Source organism: Phragmites australis, chromosome 4 (genome assembly GCF_958298935.1).
Source record: "Phragmites australis chromosome 4, lpPhrAust1.1, whole genome shotgun sequence".
NCBI lineage: Eukaryota > Viridiplantae > Streptophyta > Magnoliopsida > Poales > Poaceae > Phragmites > Phragmites australis.
The window spans coordinates 6,882,516-6,904,236 of NC_084924.1; the positions used below are offsets into that span (position 1 = coordinate 6,882,516).

General features: G+C 42.1%; 1 protein-coding gene and 1 pseudogene across 1 annotated transcript; one reads left to right on the plus strand and one right to left on the minus strand.

The window, feature by feature from the left end:
* The first annotated feature begins 13,100 nt into the window (after window positions 1–13,100).
* On the plus strand, window positions 13,101–14,982 carry LOC133914561 (7-deoxyloganetin glucosyltransferase-like; annotated as a pseudogene).
* Window positions 14,983–18,152: 3,170 nt separating this feature from the next.
* LOC133914135 (protein JINGUBANG-like) lies at window positions 18,153–19,589 on the minus strand. Its single transcript, XM_062357279.1, has one exon. It carries the CDS (start codon window positions 19,587–19,589, stop codon window positions 18,153–18,155), a length of 1,437 nt encoding a protein of 478 aa, XP_062213263.1.
* Window positions 19,590–21,721: the final 2,132 nt, after the last annotated feature.

Here is a 21,721-nt window from a genome sequence, read left to right on the forward strand (position 1 = left end):
AAACGAAAAAGAGCTACTCTTTCTTGCGTCTACACCCAACAAAAGCTATGTGAAAAGCGGAAAACATTTTGCAGCAGTTAACGAACCATGTACGGCGCAGCCGAATAATGAACAATCGCATTACTTGTTCTAATATCTTTTGTGTCAGTTAGGTGCTCAGTGCCGACAGGCGAGTAATCTTAACTCCAAAGTATACGAACACTAATACTAGTAGTAGTACATACTCACTCTAGTTGTTAGTCGCAAATAAGTGTTATTTTTTGTTATGTGCCGTTAACCATTTCATATTTTAGTTGTAAATTATTTTTTATATATGATTTTAGATATTTGAAAATAATACAGGTAGATTGGTCTCGAAAAGTATTTTTATAATATTATATATTTATTATATTTTATAAATATATTATAAAAATAGTAATCAGAGTTGTGTTTTAGTGGTTGTATCGATATTAAAACGATACTTATTTGACTGTAGTGAGTACTACGCCATATACACATGGTTTTGACCAATTTTTGTGACTTTTCGGCTTTCGGGCAGCCAGATTGGAACGGTCTGAACCCTGAATGAACCCTCTGCCTCACCACTGGCCATTTCGTTTTCTCACCGTCTCAAACGCCCATGGGCGAACGGTTCGAGCGGGGAAGCGCGGACTGGCGCGTAATTTGGCCGAGATCGGGTCTCGCGCACGGACGGCCATGGCCGTAGCTGCGCGCAGTTTTGTTTACTGCTCGACGATTGCAGGTGAAAGTTGGTCGCCGCCAAACAGGCTGCAAGCCTGCAAGTGAAGTGAAGCGAAGCGAAGCATTGGACCTGTGCTAAACAGCTGGAAAAGAGAGAGAGAAAGTTTGTGTGATCCGTGTGAAGTCAGGTTACTTCTGCATGTTGTTCACGGATTGTTCTGTTCTCACAACAGTTCAATCTTTTAATGTGAATCCTCAAAAAAGAAAAACTTTTTTAAGGAAAAAGTTCAAAACGAAGTGGAGTACCAGCATAAAGCCTGCTTAATTCCGTGAAAAACATACAGTTTCGGATTACTATAAGGGCTACTTTGGAATACAGGAATTTCACAAGAATCGAATAGAAATTTCACATAAATCAGTTCAATGTTACATGAAAAATGTAAGATCTGAGAAAAACCCCCCGTTTCAAAAGAGACCTGAAAAGGTATTCACAGTCAAATACAGTACTCCTACTAGTACTATACTGATGAGATAAATACTCTATCAAATCAAAGATGGGTCAAGTAATTGCGTGCTGGCAACTGCTGCACCAAGGAAACTGTTCCAGCATTAACTGAACACATTGCGTGCAGCTCACTGCACAGTCTTTCAGACCAACCATTTCAGCTGCGTCCTGGTATCTATTTATTTGCTCTGAATCCCGCTTGGGTTTACGACAGCGTATAAACTCGCTTGGGTCGTGGACCTTTCTTCGATCGGTGTGGCTGTCTCTTCTGCGTTGTCTTCTTCAGTCTTTGCCACAGCTGACGCATGCTCCGAGCTGCGTTCTTGAGTAGCCAACAAAGGGAGCTGTACTCCATGATGACAGGTGAATGGCTAGTGGTAAATGATGGCACCGATCTGGGCGTTTGTTTAAGCTGGCGTAGATTTAGTGGAGTTAGTGATGCTAATATGGTTTTGTTTGGAACAGCTTCAGATTTCAATTCCATATTAGATTTTAATATTATAAGATAAAATAAAATATTTTAAGTCTTAGTTTTTATTCTAACATAAGAATAAGATAAATCATCTAAATACCCTCAATGTTCCTCTCCAACTTAATGAATTTCTAAGTTAGAAATATCCTGCTCTAAGAAATTTTTTGAGGTTGGAGCTTTGTCAAACGGACACTATATCGGGTTTGATTCTTCTTTTTTTCTTTAAAAACCCGTTTGGAATGTTTGTCTCGTCGGAAAGCGAAACGCTGTCTACCGGAGCGTCACAGACAGTTTTCCGGACATGCTTTCGGTTGCTTAATCGCTGATTGCTACGCCTAAATGGGCAAATTATTGTGTCGACTCTACTACTAGTTACCTTGGCTCCTAGGCATGAATGGGTAGCAAGTTGATATGGGCTTGTAGCACCAAAAGCACTACCCTCTTACAGTGATCTGAAGCTTCCATGCTCCTTGTACACACCTAGTTCTGCTCGCACAGAGAGAACACGCAAAGGCAGGCGACAGGGCGAGGCAGTTGGTCCTGCTCGCCGAGCAAAGATGCACCACCACGCACGCATGTGGATGTGCGTAGGGACAAGAGCCGGTCCGATTCGGCCGCGCGAGCGTCGGCAGAGAAGAAAGCGTCGAAAGGAAGGAACGATGACTGATTGCAGTGCATCCTTTAGGCTTTCCGGCGATATCACGCATGCGCTCTTTCTGTCGCAATTCGGTGCCAGAACAAGGTTTGAAAAATCGTTGAAAACTGCTCAGTATTCGCAAATATCCACTAATTCGGCCCGCATCGCATTTAGAAATCGACCGATTTTCAAATTTAAATTCAAAAAATTTAAAAAATTAAAAAAAATCAAAACAAAAATCTAAAAATACTAGAGATAATTCTAAGACCTTGTGAGAATTTTTTTTCAAAAATAATCTTGTTTGCATCGTATTTCATGAAGAGGAAGTTTAAAAAAAAGAAAAATGCAGAAATATACCGTTTGAACATGATGATTTAGCTCATCATGTTAAGAAAAAGCTTAGCATACAAACACATTTTTTTATGTATAGTGTAACTAAGAGGATCTTTAAAATTGATTTCACTACATTTAGAGTTTTATTAATTTCTCCATGATTTTAACAAAGTTCACGAGCATAAAGTGAATATGTTAAGAAAAGATATTGTAATTAACTTTTTCATATCTACTATTATTTTTCCTACATAAAGTATAGTATAAGTAAACTAATAAAAGTGGTTTCACTAATTTTGGAGATGTGACGAGTTAGTTATAAATTAATCTAGTTGCAACGTATTTACACAACCATGCATGTTAAAATAACTATTTCATGAGTAATGTATTTTTAAAAGATATAGGATCATATAAGAAGACTAAAAAATTGGTTTCATATTTTTTAATTAGCAAAGAATTAACTATGCATTTAACTAGGTTCCACCTTGAGTATTGAGCTAACAGTTTGTGGCGTGGTTGCGATGGACATAAACAACTTTTCTCCTGCATTTGGTGAAACTAACACAAACGGATGAGAAAGATACCTGTTGAGGTCCAGGAAAGCTGACTCTAACTGCTCAGTCCACTTGAAACCTTCATAATTCCTTAGAATCTTAAAAAAGCTAGTCCCTTTTTGCTTGATCGAGAAATAAAATGACTGAGTTCTGCCACGCATACAGTTAGTCTCTTGACTTCCTTTATTGTGCTTGGATATCAAATATCTTCTATAACTTTTATCTTCTCAAGGTTCACCTCGATGCCTCAATTAGACACTAGAAACATGAGTAATTTTCTTGAAGAAACTTCAAAGACACTTCTTGAGATTTAACATCATTTGATATTTTTGGAGGTTATCGAAGGTTTCTCATAAATCAAAGAGTAGACCTTCTTTGAGTTTACTTTTAACCAATACATTATCAAAATATGCCTCAAGATTTCTTCTGATTTGATCATAAAAAATAATCTAAACCACCATCGATAAGTAGAACCAGCACTATTTAAATCAAAATGCATCTTTACATGGCAATAAACTCCAAAATATGTGATGAAGGAAGTTTGCTCCTGTCGGAGGATGAACTCCTATCGCAGGGATCCGGAGGGACCCCTTTTTGAGATTCGGCCGGGGGGATGATTCTGAATATGTTTGCGGAAGAAATAAATGAGCGTAAATGCGATGGCAGGTGGGATGAAATGATCTAATGCAGAATGCAGTAAATGCACTGGAGGTTTTTAGACAGGTTCAGGCCGCACTGAGCGTAATACCCTACTCCTGTGTGGATTATATAAATGCCCTGGGAATGTCTCTCAGGAATGTTGCTGGTTACAAGAATGTTGGTCTATCCTAGAGCTTCGGGCTCCTTGTTCTTCGGTGGTCTCAGCTTCTGTGCTTGTACTGAGCTGTTTTTCTGTCTTCGCTCTGGATTCTTCAGCCTCTGAGAATGTGTATCCGAGCCTTTTAGCCTCTGAGAATCCTCTGATTTGTCCGTGCCTGCCGGCTCTCTTAAATACCCGCCGGCGGTAGCATGCCCCGAAAGGGAGGGCACGAGTTCCAAGATGCCATAAATAGAAAAGCGATCATCATGGGCTGCTGCGCGAAGTGACGGGGGGGGGGGGGGGGTTGAAAACGCGCCCCCCACCCGGTCTCGGTCGTCACGATGGTGCTAGCAACGGGCATCGTGGAGAGGGCCCACCGAGCAGCCGCAGAGCAGCCTGGCGTGTCCGCCCGGTCTTGTTCGCCTGACACCGCAGGGCGGCAGGCGGGGCACCTTGGGCCTTGCGACGCTATCCCGAGGCGCGCCGGATGACGCGGGATGGGACCCGTGCATTAAATGTCCCCACGCCCTTCTGACAGAATGTGGCAGGGACTGACACTGAGCGTGGCTGGAGCAGTTGGAGGTGACAGGCCACACGCCCTCTTAAATACGGCATCGGGCCTTTCACGGCTGACACCTCACCGCTGGACCCCTGTGGGGGCCACCGGCGAAGGACTTCTTGGGCCGTCGGGGAACCGAGTGCTCGGAGGCCACTGTTCACGGCCCCGAGCACTCTCTCCCGGAAATGACTGTTCGGATCCTTGGGGAACCGAATGCTTTGGGGCCGCTGTTTGCAGCCCCGAGCACTCTCTCCCGGAACTACCTTCCTTGGGTCCTCGGGGTACTTGGGTGCTCGGGGGCCACTGTTCATGACCTCGAGCACTCTCTTCTCGGCACTTGGTCTTCGCAGATCATCGGGAAACTCGGGGACCACTGTTCATGGTTTCGAGCACCCCCTCCCAGGACTTAGTCTTCTCGTACCTCGCGGAGATGAACCCCGCGGGAAGGCGTCACGTGGCAGATTGCTGGCCCGGCCTCGGGATTCGGGGACTCCTAGTTCCTGATTCACCGACAACTCCTCATCTAACTCACACATGCTAATCTGATGATAACCCAAGAACGCATCTAGGAAACTAAATAGCTCACACCCGAAAGTGTAGTCAACGAGTTGGTCGATTCTCAAGGGTGGAAAATAATCCTTTAGGTAGGCCTTACTTAAGTCAGTGAAGTTCACACACATCCTCCACTTACCATTAGCCTTCTTCACCATGACAGGGTTGACCAACCACTCGGGGTCTACAACTTCTCGTAGAAAACCAGCCTCCAAGAGCTTACTTATCTCTTCCTGAATTGCTTCTAGACGAACACTAGCGAAACAATGAAGTTTCTGCCAAACAGGTTTTGATCCAGACCGAATAGCTAGTCTATGCTCGATCACCTCCCTAGGGATTCTAGGCATATCGGATGGTTGTCATACATATATGAGTTCATCTGAAGAAAGGTGACGAGCTCGAGTTCCTATTTAGGATCCAGCATGGAGCCTATCCGAACACACTTGAATGGCTCTGTCGAGTTAAACGGAATTGTCTTGATATCATCATTGTGCTTAGGAGTTATCTTAGGCTTGGAATGATTGGGTTGCTTCTATATGGAATTAACATTGAATAACGGTAAATGCTAGACTAGCTTGAGACTTTTCTTGTTGCACTTCAAAGTCATATGCTTATCTCGTATACTGTAATAACTTGCTTTCACCCTAGCAACTTCACACACTAATACAAATGATGAGTACCAACCATGAACTTGGCCAAAGTTAGTTGACCAAGAAAAGCATTGTATGCCGTATCGAATCCCACCACATCGAACAAGATTTTCTCTATTATGAAATTCTTGAGTGTCCCAAAAGTGACCATGAGCGAGGCTTGGCTGATATGTTTGGCCGAAGAGCCCAGGATTATACTATGAAAGGCATGCTTCACCGGCTTGATCTTTGTTCTAGGTACCTGCATAGCATCCAAAGTACCAAGGAACAAGATGTTTAAAGAACTTCTACAAATGGCAATAACTCGGTTTATCTTGCAATTGTTGATGGTAGGCTCAACAACCACGATCAGGGTGACTAATCGAGTCGAGACAGTAGTTCTGGTCGAACTTGATTGGGACATTTGAGCACTTGAGAACCTTTGGCATAGAAGGCATCATGGTACAAGCTTCTCATTTGATACACTTATATTTTTTCTTCAATTCATAGGTGGTAGATCCTTCAAACATGTGGTTGATGGTGTGCTCAGTGCTCTGGAAGGACATATCTTTGTCCTCGTCATCTTCATCACACTATTGGGGTTTAGAATCGGAAGGCCTTTTAGAGGATTTCGTTTTCAAATTATTTTCCACATGTTTAAGCACAACATGGCTAGTAGCCAAATCATGTGTATCTAACTTATGAATAGGACACCACCTTCTGTTCACGTCCTCCTTCAATGAGGTTTTTTTTTGCCTTTGTCAGGAAATCAACATCATTTGAAGTCCTTGTCATGGGTCACAGCCATAACGTTTGGTGCCTCAACCTTCTTCTTCTTTTTGGCCTTATCAGCCTTCTTCTTAAGCTTTTGCTTGTCAACCGACTCGAAGGTATCGACATCTAATCTAGGTTGAGGCATCTTTTCTCCCATATTGAGGGAATGGCTCCACTCGACTACCTCTGCTGCTACAACACAAAGGTTGGCCATCTCAAATAGCACCTTGGGACTTTGGACGTACTGATAGCCATATCTTTAGTCAGTCTTCTGTTCAGCATCCCTTACCAGAAAGCTTGAATCACAAAAGAATCAATGATTTATATTCTGGATATTATTGAATCTCTTGATGAATTGCTGCATAGTCTTATTGTTCTTTTGGCGAAGGCGATGCTAGTCATATTCCTTCCTAGTATTCTTAAAGGCCCCTCAAAGTTGGCCAACAAAATGTTACACACGTGTTTCCATGAGTAGACCGATTCTGATGCCGTACCCACCTAAGGTGTCAACCTACCATATTGGGTTATGGACACGTGTATGGTGGATACCCGTTCTACGGAGAAATTATATTTCTATTAAATATATACTCCCTCTAGTCATAAATACATGTCATTTAGGATAAGCCACGTACTCCAATGTATAGCTTTGACCACTATTTTCTATTATAATATATTTATAAAATCTATTAAATTTGTGATATTATGAAAGTATTTTCAAGACAAATCTACACATATGATTTTAAGGTTTTTAACCTAAATATTTTGAAAGCTATTGTTAGTCAAAGTTTAAAAGTTTGACCGAATCTTTTTCAAAACAACATGTATTTATGACCGGAGGGAGTACATAATTAATTATTTATTCCTCAGCAAGTTTTTGATTTGTTTGGATTTTGTTTGGTCACTTATTGTTTAGGATTCATGGTGTTTTTTTGGAACTAGTACTATGTGTGATACTAATAGAATATATGAAGTGTACTAATTACTTCTTACTGATAGGGAGTTTGATTTTTTTTAAACATGTTCATTCTTAGTTATTGGAGTGTCAACTTCACATTCTTATGCTAATTGCAACTTTTGTCTATGTAATTGCTATAGGATTACTTTGCATTTTTATTTTAATTTATGCAATTTTCATATGTATATATGAAATATAGCATTTGGTTTCATGTACCTGTTGGTTCAGCATACCCTTGTTCTTGATTAGGAATGACACACATGTATCATTTATGCATAACTTTGTATTTATCAAACCATATAACATTTTGTTTTCTGTGACTTGTATCTTTTACATTTTTATATCATTTGAAAAGCTTCTACAATGTAATCATTGTAGGATTTACTTTGCAAGCATTTTTCATCTGAATTTAGTATGCTAACCATTCCATTTAGTTAGGATTATTGAAATGGGTAAAAATTACTGTTGTTTTTCCATTGAAATTATTTGTTTAAATTAATCTATTTTGTATTGTAATACTTTATGTCTACCAAATTCTCACTCAATTGCAATATTTTGTTTTCTATTGATTGTTGCAGTTGTCTATGAACTTGACACTCATGCTAATTGCAAAATTTGCCTATGAAATTGCAATTAAATAGTTGTGCAACTTTTATATTTTGATATGTGCTATGTTTTACTTAAATATTTGAATGTGATATAGTATTTTTTTTCTTATATGCGCTTGTTCCTTTAAAAATATGTTTTCATCACACTTATTAACTGTTCCTTTGTTATGGGCAAGACTTGGTAGGTGGAGGATGCAGTGGGTATCGTTTCTTTTTTTTATTGTCAGTATGTTTGATAAATCAATGTCTTTGTCTTTGGACATGGTAAATAAACTTTTGGATTGGTTGCTAGGGAAGTCTACAGCCAGAGGATAGAGATTTGTGGCTTGTTTTTTGGGCAGGTTTGTTTTAGAGAAAATATGGTTCTGTTGTTGGTTGATTTCGTCTCATCTATAGTCTAGGATGTGCACTTCACAATTAATTTGTTGTTCTTATGGTATAAGCAAATGATGTCTTTGAACTCACCTTACCTTACAATCTCATCGTACATTACCTAGAGGCCAATGGATTTCAGTGTTCATTTGTTCATTGTTCTGTACTTTCAGTTGGAGCCTAGAGGAGATTTTTCTATTATATGCTTTAATCAATTAAAATGAACGGTTTGTTTTGCTCATACAAACCACTTTTTTGTCAAGCGATGGAAGTTAAGAGTGACTACGGTCGATATTTTTTTGGAATCAGTGATCATCTAAAAAAAGTAGCAGTATTGTGGACACTTTGGGTATCACATATTAACATGTAGCAGGCTAGTAGAAGAAATTTATTTCCTGAAAATCACAAGTTAGATCATTAAAAAAATCTGATGTGAAATATTTCAGTATTTTAACAATGATTATTTAAAAAATGAAGCTCCAAATTCAGTTACCTTCATCCATTTTGCTGAATAATTACCTCCTACATTTCTTCTCCGTGTACTCACCAGCAGTAAAAAAATAGAATTAGGTCTTCTACTTTGTCCGATAAAACAATATTTTTTATTTGTGAGGGTTCACTAGATTATTCTGTAATTGTTTTACCATAGTAAAAATTGTTTATTGTTTGATTGTATATTGTTGTTTTTTTCAGTCATATGGCCCAATTCTGTAGATCTATTACCATATATCATTCTTTTTGACCAATTGAGGCAATGAAGAAAATCTTAACTCACCGTTATGTCTGCCTGGTGCTTGCAGTCAACTTATTTTTCATAACATGCATTACTACATAAAAGGATCTTATGCATTTCTTTTCTTGGACGATGCATTTTTGCAGCCAACTCATTGATCACTTGTTTTGTAGTTAATTAAATATGAGTTGGATGATGCATTTATTTGACACATTCCCTGCTAGTGATTATTCCTGACCCTATATGTTTGTCACATCCTTTTTGGCTACATGTTTGACTAGAATTTCAGTGCATGACTTGAGACTACATGATTGATGTTGTTTCAAGTACAAATAATTGACTAGATCTCATGTGTTTTCAATGTGTTTCAAGTACAAAATATGATCAGTTTTTTGTCTGCTAGTGCTGGTACATGATTTATCTACTTATTGTAGGAATTAGCTATATTTTTATCTGATTTTTTCTTGGCAACTCATATTCTATTATCTGAATTTTTATCTTGCCAACAAGTTCATATGCAGCAGATTTAAGTTAGACATATCTTTTTGTAGGCATGTACAATGTTTAGTACAATCATGATTCTTTAAAAAAATGCTAAGCTTAATATCATTATAAGATTCCAGTAGAGTTTTCTGGTGTTCATTATTCAATACATTATCTGTCAGTACAGAACGAGACCACTCTTCATGTTCTTTCCAGTACGAGTAAGTATATATGTCATTTGTAAGGGTTCACAAGGTAATTTTGTATTTGTTTAACCTAGTAAAAATTATCTTTTGTTTGCCTGTTTTTTGTTTCTATGTTTTTAAAATTGACTTGGATATTTGGACCAAATCTGTAAAAAAATATGTTCATCGGTTATCTAATTACATTAAATTTCACATTTTTTTGCTAATTGCACATTTCATCAAACTTAATTGCTAATAAATTGTTTGCAATTATTATTTTCATTATTTGCAATCCTTATTTCATAGTTCAGTAATTTTTTCTGATTTTTTCCAAGGCAATAAACAAAGATTATGCAACTGTGCATCAACTTCAAAGAAACATGGATCGCATAATAAAATTTTTAGCATGCACTACTATACAAATAAGCAAATACAATTACTTCAAGCACTGTGCTGAGTCATTGTCCGCATTTTTATTCCATGTGTATGAACTCTGTAATGATAATTGCTACATAAATAAGTGATATTGTTATTACATATTATTTTGAACTGAATGTACCAAGTTATTATATTAATTTTTGTTTTGTGTTCATGGCAATGCTGCGGGATGATGCACAAGAAGAGCAATGGATCTTGTTTATTAGCCAACTCAACTACTACTCTGTTTACTAAATTGTTTTCTTGATAACTAGTTCCTTTACAGCAGTTTGAATTTAGCCATATCTTTTGTAGACATGTCAAGTGTACATATCGGCAACTATTTGATCTGCAGAATACCAATTTGGAGAGAGCAAGCTATAAAACTGTGGAGAATAGATAATCTACTTATTGTATCTGTTGAAGTTCTAATGGGCGACCCAATAAACTATATTTTGGCTCATTTTGTTTTTTGGTTATAATTGCTACAAAACTCTGTTTTTGTACTGAAATAGAGAAACGGCTTTCTCTTGTGCACCCGCTAGCGAACAGAAACAGATAAACATGTTTGCTTCGTAGGACTGTTATCAACTGCAATAGATGATCGTGTTTCCTTTGCGGGCCCGTTAAGCGAACTTAGTTACAAACAACTCGAAGCGATACTATCCATTAGATCTTCATTTGATGGTCGGTATAGTCGACTGAGAAATCATATGTTTTCAGCCACTGACACAACTCATTAATTTTTCTTATGCTCTTCCCGATCAATGAAAAATCATGTGGGCCATAGTGCTTGCTATGCCAAGTTGTGCATGATTTCATCTAAAAATTCGTTCGGAAAGTCATTGGGCTATTGAACCACACTAATGCCTATTTGGCAGATCTTCACATTCAAGAATTTTTAAAGCAAGATATTTTTATCTTTAGTAATTTATGAAACTGGAGCTATAGGTATATCAAGAATATGTTTGGCACAGTTCTATCCCAGGTTTTACAACTCTGCTCCAGAAATCCATGATGGATCAGATCTGCTATGGAGCTGACAGTGAAGGTGTTCGGCTAGCAGGGTAGCTCCGGATCTAGGAATGAGAGGTTTTTGGGGGAATTATCAATGTTACCTTTATGATTTTATATGTACAATGTTTTTTTACATATAAGTATTTATGATTGGTTAATACCGTATTCATATAGATGTACCATAGCATAGAAATTGATCATGGTGTATGATTTGACCTAAACATGTATACTGGGTGGTAACTTATGATTTGTGACATTTGAATTGAAATGTGGTAACTGAAAATTTATCAGAATCGATACATTCGCGGCATTAAACCCATACTCCCAAATCTATACATTCACATATGTTGTATGATATGCATGTTCAAACTTCTGTGTGGTTCACTCCAGCTTATACTCATTTCAAAGGGTACTTATACTCTTAGAGCTATAAACAGAGATGTCTGGTAGTGAATCAATAAAATTTGTTTGTCTAATAATCCAACCGGAAAATAATATTTACCAGTATACCAAACAATGGTCAAGTTCTAATGGTACCAGACACGGTTGCTGCTAAACTGCAGTAGCTTATTCCATGGTTAAGAACAAGTAATTACAGGTTGAAGTGACACTATTCCTCGCCACACTCTGAAACAAATGCACAAGTAGGCAATACAAGTTTGCAAGTATATTTAGGGCACAACAGGGTTCAGTTCTTTACCGTGGTGACATGCCCTAGAAGCATCTAAATGACTTCAGGGGAGATGCTTGCAGCCTGTTGGTTGGGTTGTTCAATTTTCACCATTGTCTCTTACTCAAGATGCTTGACGTTTGCACATGAGTCACCGCTAGTCTTTGGGAAAAAAATATAAATATTACATTATGCCAAAGGCAATGCCATAAACAAGATGCTAATTTTGCTACAGCTCACAATGGAACAATACGTATTACCCTAACTCCAATGGCTAGGGCAAAAATCACCAGAGAGAAACTCGGGCGGGGGCAGAGACCAGCGTGGGGTGGGGGCGCAAGGGTATTACCCTAGTAGCAGTGATGGGCAATTACTCCTAACTTCACAAAGATATATGAAAATAAAGTTTGTGGAGTATCCCTTCAGCTGATCCATGAAAATGAACTATGAGAATGACTACTCCATAGAGTTGGCTGATCTACAAATTGGTAGAGTTGGGGTTTGAAGCTAGAGCCCTCCCAAAAAGATCTTTAAGAGTATTTAGGTGAACTATTTTATTTTTATTTTAAACTAAAAATAAAGACTTACATCATAATATTTTAACATACAATCTCAAAATTTGATATGAAGTTAAAAATAAGCTCTACCAAACACCAGCTAACAATGATTGGATTTGGACATGCAAAAATAGGTGGAGCAGTAGTGTCCCACCCACCGTGTCAACTCTACTCTCGGTGCAACCACGTTAACGGTAGAGTTATCAGTTGTTAAAGCTAGGTAGGCCAAGCCTCTCTATTTTTTTTTTCTGAAGATCTGTTTATTTTAACTTAAAATTATAAAAAACATCTTTTAAATTTTAGATTTTAAAAAGTTGAACTATAAAAGCTGACGGAGTAATATCCTTGGTGGGTAATTATTTTAGACCTGTGTGGACACTTTTATTTTTACTATAATCACGATCTATAAAAAGTTGATGAGAGATAGCTTCTAGATTGTGATTGAATTATAGTTTGATTTTGAAAAACAGATTATACACTCTACTTATTTATTTTAATTTCAGTTTTTAAAAATAGCTTTTCAAATCATAAACTAAAACAAACATGTCATTATCGCAGCAGCAGTCACTTGCCACTTGCAAGAACTGCATCCATCAATCTGACCCCTGGCCATGTCGACGCGAGCTGCCGCCGCTGCCGCCGGTGAGAAGCCAGCCGCGCACGTGGTGTTCTTCCCGTTCCCGGCGCAGAGCCACGTCGCGGCCGCGCCGCACCTGGCCAAGCTCCTCCAAGTCCAGGGCAGCGTCCGCGTCACCTTCGTCCACTCCGATCGCAATCGCCGCCGCCTCGTCCGCTCACGGGGCCCAGACGCGCTCGCGGGCACCCCTAGCTTCCGCTTTGCCGCCGTCCCCGATGGCTTGCCGCTGCTGCCTTCTGACGAGGACGACAACAACCATTCTCCGCAGCACATAGCCGCCCTGATCTCCTCCATCGAGGTCTTCGTTCCGCACCTCAAGAATCTCCTCGACGATACCACCATCGCCGGTGCACCGATGACTTGTGCCGTCTCCGATATCGAGTGTGTCCTGCTTTCCGCCAGGGAGGTGGGCCTCCCGGCCGTGGCCTTCTGGAAAACGAGCGCCTGCGCGCTCATGGCGTGCCTTCAGTGCCAGCAACTTGTCGACAAAGGCTTAGTTCCACTGAAAAGCAAGTGTTCCTTTTGAACAAGAATAGCTAGCAGTAGGGGAGAAAGAAAACTATCATTGATTCTCTTGCTTGTGTTAGGGCTTGTTTGGTAGAGTTATCTCTGATTTAAATTCTCTGTGGAGAGTGATTCTCTGGCGGGAGTGATTATGTGGCTGAAAGTGATTATCTAGAATAAATTATATGAAAAAAGTGATTATGTACAAGAAGTGAATCAGGGGAATCTGCTTTTTTCAGCTCCCCAGCTTCTAGTTCATTTCACAGAATCATTCTCATTCCACTCAGGAAGCTAAAAGCTACTATTTGATAGAGGTCCCCTGCTTCCAACCGGAAAACTACTCTGGGAGCTCTGCCAAACATGCCCTTATTCAGATGCAGAGCAGCTGAGCAATGGCTACTTTGAGGGCACGGTCATCGACTGGGTGCCCGGGATGCTGGAGGACATGCGCTGCGTGACTTCGTAAGCTTCATCCACACGACGGACCCCGACGACGCCATGCTCCACACCGTCCATCGACTCATGCAGAGTCTCCAGACCGCCCCGTCCACCGTCGTCCTCAACACGTTCGACGAGCTGGAGGGTGACGTCGTCGCCGCCATGTCGTCCGTCCTTCCGCCCATCTACACCGTCAGGCTGCTCTCGCTGCTTGCAGAACACGTCGTCGTTGGCAGCCCGCTCGACACGATGCACGCCAACCTCTCCACGGAGGACGACAACTGTTTGGAATGGCTCGGAAGCAAGCGGCCTCGCTCTGTGGTGTACGCCAACTTCGGCAGCATAACCATCTTGACGAGCCAGCAACTGGTGGAATTCACGTGGGGGTTGGCCAACAGTGGCTACGAGTTCTTGATGGTGGTCAGAGACAACCAAGACAAGGGCACCGGTGACCCGATCGCCAAGTTGCCACCGGAGCTCGTCGAGGAGACGAAAGAGCAAGGCTACATCACAAGCTGGTGCCCCCAGAGGGAGGTTCTCTGGCATGAGGCAGTGGGTGCGTTCCTGACACATTGTGTGTGGAACTCGATGCTCGAGAGCATCTCTTCCAGAGTACCCATGTTGTGTTGGCCTGTCGGCGCTGATCAGCCCGACGAACTGCCGGTTCTCCTGCATGGAGTTGCGCGTTGGCATGGAGATCGGCAGTGACGTTAAGACTCAAGAGAGGGGAGGTGGAGATGCTTGTGAGGGAGGTAATGGGAGGGGAGAAAGGGAGAGAGATGAGGCAGCGAGCTGCCGAATGTTAGGAGAGGGCCGTAACTGCGGTCTCACTGTCAGGTGGGCCCTCTTGGATCAACCTAGAGAGGTTGGTCAACGAGGTGTTCCAGGCTCATCATAAGGATAACCTCGATTAAGTAAGTAATTCGTATGTGATCACAAGTAAGTACTTGTTGTCCTAGTTAAAATGTCTTGTGATCTGCAATACGTATTGTATTCTACCAAATGCCGATGAGGGCCCCTAGTGCTACTTCCAGGGACAGAGCTAGGGAGGGGCTAGCAGGAGCCCTGGCCCCCTTATGGCTAATGATTTTCTCTATATAACACAATTTTTTTTAATGTATAATAATAAAATTCCTCTATTTGGCACCTCTAATACTCAATTCATCCTAATTGGATCCCCTTTGATTTTCTTTCTAGCTCCGTCCCTACTACTTTATTATCTAGTAGTTTGTTCTTGACTACCTCTATGGGCCTCTAAATTAAATAACCTACAACTGTTGTCATATTTGTATGTCTGTTTGTTGATAATCATCATCAGATGAACAAATCAATCATTTTCCGTATATTTATTTTAACAACAATCAATAATTCCTCATGTTGAACCACGTCATCGAAAATTACGATTGAGTTAGTCGCCACCACGTCATTTCACATTTGTTTTTAGCTAGCCGTTAATGCTACCATCATTTACCACGGCTCAGCAAGCCTACATCACTCTTTAAATCTCGCGAAAGAACTCCTGTCACCAACGACTTGGCCCATGGAGACATCAAGTGTCTCGCATCTCATTAACTTAAGAATTTTGACGGACTCACTACTACATAAACTCCAATCGATAACCAGCTATCAGTGCCGATTTGGCTAGCATCGACAATGATAAATTATCACTGTCGGTTCATAACCATAAACGGTCAATACAATTAATGAGGTCATAGGAACCGATAGTGGTAATGAGTGTATCACTGTTGGTTACATCAACTAATCGACAGTGATGTATCGATGTCGTTTTGTGAATCGACCGTCAGTGATATACCATTTATCACTGTCGGTTGATTCCATGAATCGATAGTGACACGGGATATGCTTTTAGAGAGGACGTGTTGGCCAAGCTTGGAAGTGCAAAATAAGATACCATGCTTTGAAGCGCTTATACATACACAAACTAATATCTGGATTACCAAAGAAGTTCTGGATTACATAAAAAAAACATCCAAATTGAAAGACTAAGCCTATGCTAGCTATTCCTACACCTATACTAGCTTTCGCTTCTTCGACGGCAAGCCATCATCGTTGACTCCTTCTTGAAGTTGTCCTAGTCAATGCTATTGTCGTCATCGTCATCACTGGCGACAGCCTCCTCCTCCTCCTCTTCATCATCAGAGGCCTCTACATCGGTCTCCTCGTCATTGTCATTGGAGGCCTCAGCGTTGGCCGCTTCCTCCTCCTCCTCGAAGGATGCGTCGATGAGGGCCAGTGTAGGAGTCCTTCGAGGTCGTCGGCGCATGACGATTGTTTGGCGGAGGGCCCTCTCCCAAGAAGTTCTCTCAGTTATGATCGTACGGGGAGGAGGACCGATCATCGACGGAGGAGGAGGAGAAGGAATGGTCATCAGAGGAGACCGTCATTACTTGCTCCTCCTTCGATGAGTACGGGAGTGGGGACAGAGGAGAGGCTAGAGGTGGCGATGGTAGAGGAGGAGCGACAAGTGGCAGTGGTGGAGGAGGTTCGGCCATGACAACATCAATGGTACAACTCAGCTAGCTAGGAACTTTGCACGATGCATTGGAGGAGGAGCGATGGTGTGGATGGAATGAGGAGGCCGGAGAGAACCGGTAGTTGTAATGGACGTTTGAGGAAGACAAAAGGGTGCTGCATAGTTTTAATAGCGTTGAAGATGAAGGGACATGTGGGAGTTATAAAGAGGGCAATTAAGCTATCACCGTCGATTATAGTTACCAACCGGTAGTAACTACAACTGACAGTCATAAAGGGCGCGAATCAACGTGTTGATCTATCACTACCAGTTGGGACCTACAACTAGCAGTGATATCTTAACACAGGGTGTGCGAATCGACACATTGATCTATCACTATTGGTTGGTAACTTCAACCGCCACAACTATGACCTCTATATAATCCTCCTACTTCTGTCATTTTCTCTATGCCACAAATGAGAATTCACTTTGACACTAGTAAGAGCAAAGTTCTTTATTCTTCTGTACTCTTCTGACTTAGATATTTATTCTTCCTTACTTTGATGGTAAGAGATTTGTGAAAAATATGGTTTTCTTTTCATCATCATCCAATGTTTCGTTCTTCCTTACTTAGATCTTTCTTCTTCTTATCTTATTTTTTTAAGATCTAATTTTTTTGTCATTGTGTAAAAAATGGCTCATTTTAATCCTCAGAGGGTTAGAGTCAGCTCGCTTGTCGTTTATTACCTATGTCTCGTTCTAGACCCCTAGTAATATTTGCTTCTAGCTTGGGATGCTAGATCTATCTAACCTAGAAGCCAGTAGATGATCATTGCTGCTGTTCTCCAGTACACTCTGACACCAAGGCCACATATAGACTCCCTTGCCAGCTCCAGTCAGGCCGGTGGTTTAGGACAAGTCGAACGCACCCATGCAGCTATGCTGTCCCGATAAGTTAGTCCAATGAATGAATTCTTCCAAAAAAATTCCTCCTGTATTTTTTGGATGAAAACATTGCCCGTAATGAGGAATAAAGTCCCTATCTTCCTCTCCAAAAAAGAAACTGATCTGAGAAAAATCTGGGGTCACGCATGAACGACCATTGATTAGACATAGCCATTGTTACGAGCCCAACCCAATGGCGTGTCACCTCGGCTTGGGTACACCTATAGAGAACGAAATTAGGAGTTTTCATCACGTTCCAAATTATATTCAAGCTCCTAGCTAAGAGTACATGCTGTTAAATGGACAACACAATGATAAAGGTCCTCGGAAGTTAGAAATCGCTCCTTTATTGATTTCACCCTTTAGCATAAAATCAAGTCAGTTTCAACTAGTACAAGAAATAAGCATGTATCAAAATTTTCCCTTGGTCAATTTCCAAAAGCAAACTTACCTAGCTAGATTCACCATCCTTGTTACAAAAGGTGAAAAAACTCCATGGCTCATGCTTACACCATACCATCCAATTCCCAGTCATCTCCAAACAGTATATATAAGGACGTATGTATTACCAATCCAGCAACTTCTTCTGTTAATCCATCCAAGATGCATCGCTCCACTCAATGATGAAGTGGTAAGTGAAAAAAATGTTGCAAATTATCACACTTCTTAGCGGAACGACCTCGACGAGCTGCCGGCCCCGAATGGGTCGCCGGGATACCGGTCGAACATCTGCGGCGCGTCGCCGGCGCCGGGGCCCTGGAGCAGCGCGTCCGGCGCCTCGTCGGACACGCGCCACACCTTGATCGACTTGTCGAGGCTGCCGCTGTACGCGATCCACCGCGGCGCCGACCCGCCCGCGCCGCTGGCCTCGCCGCCTTCGGCGTTGTCCTCGACGACGGCGATGCACCTGATGGGCTCGGTGTGGCCCGTGAGCACTGAGAGGCAGGAGTGCATGCCGCCGTCCCGCCGCCACACGAAGATGGTGTTGTCGGCGGAGCCACTGAGCAGGAGGGCGCCGGCCGCGGCGAGGCAGAACACGGCCTTCTTGTGCCCGCGCAGCACGCCGCCGTGGACGAGGTGGCGGTCGCCCTCCCAGAAGTTGACGAGCCCGTCGGAGGAGCCGCAGTAGAGCACCGGCGCGATGGCGCTCACGGCGAGCGCGTTCACCGCGTGCTCCTGCTTCAGCAACGTCTGCACGGGCACGTGCTTGGTCCCCTTCCCCTGCAGCTCCCGCCGCCACACCTTCACGGTGCCGTCCGCCGAGCCGGTGAACACCAGCCCGTCGAACGCCGCCACGATGGCGTTCACGTTGTCGTCGTGGGCCACCACCGACTGGAGGCACTTGGAGTCGGTGATGCGCCACACCTTGAAGGTGCGGTCCCATGACCCCGAGTAGAGCAAGCCCTGCGCCGCGTCCGTCGGGCTCAGGCACGACACGGCGTCGCTGTGCCGGATCCACAGCGCCGTCCGGTTCTTGCGCACCTCGACGTAGTTGGACGGGTTCAGCGAGCCTCGTAGGAAGTCGCGCAGCCGCGGCAGGCTGCCCACGCGCTTGTGCAGGCCGTTCTTGGGCGACACCTTCCACACCCTGATCTTGCCGTCCTGGTGGCCAGTGAAGATGCGCTCGCCGGAGATGACGATAGCCTTCACGAGGCCGCTCGACGACTTGAAGCCGCCGGAGTCCTTCTGCTTGCGCCAGACGCGGATGTTCTTGCTGTCCGAGCCGGTGTACAGCGTGTCGGTCTTGGCGGCGAGCGAGTAGATGTGGCCTTCCTCCCTCACGAGCGAGCCGATGAGGCTCGTGCCTGGCACCATGGTGGGCGCGCCGCCGTGGCCTGCCATGGACGCCTCGCTGTGGTGCGACCAGGGGGACGCCATGGTCTGGTTCCAGGGGGACATGTTGTACGGCGAGCACTCGCCGCTGAAGCTGGTCGGGTAGTCGGAGTAGAACCCGGGGCTCGCGCCGCCCGTCGCGGAAGAGCTGCTGTTCCGGTTCGAAGAGTCATCGTCCGTCCCCGAGAACTGTAGGTTCGGGTCGGACTGCGGCGTCGGCAGCGGGAGGTTCGACGGGTGCGAGCGCGGGACGCCATCGCTATCTCTCATCGGTTTCTTGCCGGAGGCTGTAGCGGCGCGCCGATACGGTGAATTGGAGAAATGTGAGAGGAGGGGAGGAGCGGGGTTGTGTATGCGTGGAGGAGCTGGGCAGTGAGAGGCGAAGAGAAAGTGGCGGGAAGGGAAAAAGTCGTTAGGCCCGTTGCGAGGATGGGGCGGGGAAGAAAGGGTGGGCCCACCGCCCGTGATCTTCTCCCTTTCATCAGTTCAGGAGGCTAACTTGAGAGCTTGTAGCATATCAAGGCTATCTTTAGAAATCCAATTCATGAAGGACTTTTTTGGATCCTGACTTGACATGAACCTTGAAGGTTTCCGTGTGATTTGAGAAAAATTCTAGTGCTGCAATCAAGGCCTAGGAGAGAAAGAAATGCAGCTTACAAGTGTGCAACACGTCAAGGAAGAAGAACCAAAAAGGAAAAGGCGGGGGATTGCAGGGATTCAACACATAAACATGTAGTTAGCTAAGTTTCAGTGTGTTGTAATAAAAGTATAAATATTAAATATGATAATATTAAACACAAACTCAGTATATGAAGATATAGATACGCTATAGGAGTACCGCCGAACGAATACGTCAGGAGCGATACCGTAGTTTGATTTCAGATGGGATCCGAAAAGTAGTAGAAAATTATCTATTAATTTTCCTCTTAATTTTTTTATTTATTTATTTTAGTAAAATATGTTCTATATCCGTAGTTGGTAACGAGTAGAGAGGATGTAGGATGAGGATAAATGATAAAAGTAAGTAAATTATTTAAATTTTAAGAATTTTTATTACAGGGGAGTAGAGTAGGAAAGATGTGACGTAAAAAATAACTCGTATTTTATATAGTAGAGATTATAAACACAATTCATGAGTACACTATTATTAAGAAAAAAATTATGTTACCTCTATAATCCAAAAAAAAAATCTTGTAGGGATAAATTAAACTACTTTCCGTTCATCGCATCCCTACTACGCTCCGTCTCTCTCACCGCTCCTCGGCCCCTCCTCTTCCTATCGACAACACCAACCCTCTTACGTATGGGTAAAAATGGGTCTAATATTTTCTGCACATCCGTTCGCTGTTTCTGCCTTTTCATTTGTTTGAAGGGATTCAAATAGTATTTTAAAATAAAAAATGGATATTTGGGATTTTTTTCGGATATCGGAGTCGGATTGTTACATCAGATATCGGATTTGGATGCAAGGAGCTAGGTATCTGTCGGATATCTGAGAATAAAATCTGATAAATCCAACGACTATCTGAGCTTATCTCCTGTAGCTTGTAATTTTTTCATACGGAGTCAAATTGAGACGATATTTAAATGAAAATTATAGCTCTTGAGGAGATCTATAAGTTTGTAGTTGGTACTTTTTTATTTGAAGTTGTTAATATGTCCAAATAATTGATAGAAGCTTTAGCTAGTATATTAGGCACTCGTAACTCCTTCTATTTTGCTCTAATATAACTCCTTACATAAAAGTACATAGTTGATTTGCTTGTTGCTGGACCTCTAACCTTGTTGAGTTTTGGACACATAGAATAGTCGAACAATTATAACATATACGATATATATGGTTGTTGCTTTTACTTAATATTCGAAGAAATATTTGTGGCCAGTATTGTCTTCATCTAACTCGTCACATATTCGATCCGTATTTATAACTGAGACTATATGTATCTGTATCTGTATCCGACACCATCTATATCCGACTATGACTTCGATAAAAAAAAAATGAGATATGATATAGGATCGGCGATATATGTTCGTATCCGATCCGATTATACGGAAACATATCGGATATGAATCGAATAGTCCACTTTTCACATTAGTATCTATATTTTAATACGAATACGAATCTGAACTTTGAATGCGAATACAAATTAGATTATTAGAATATGAATCTGCATCCGAATATATACTAGATTCAGTTGTATGCGAATATCCTATAGTTTTAACGGCAAATTGTGAAATAATAAATTTATCTGACACGAGCATGATGTCAATTCAACATAAGAAACTTTAGTTTTAGTGGCACACTCTTAAAATCTAACCTAAAGTCCCTCAAATTAGTAATCATTCATAAAATTTGTGAGAAACATCTAGCAGCAGCTACATATTCAGCTTCAATAGTAGAC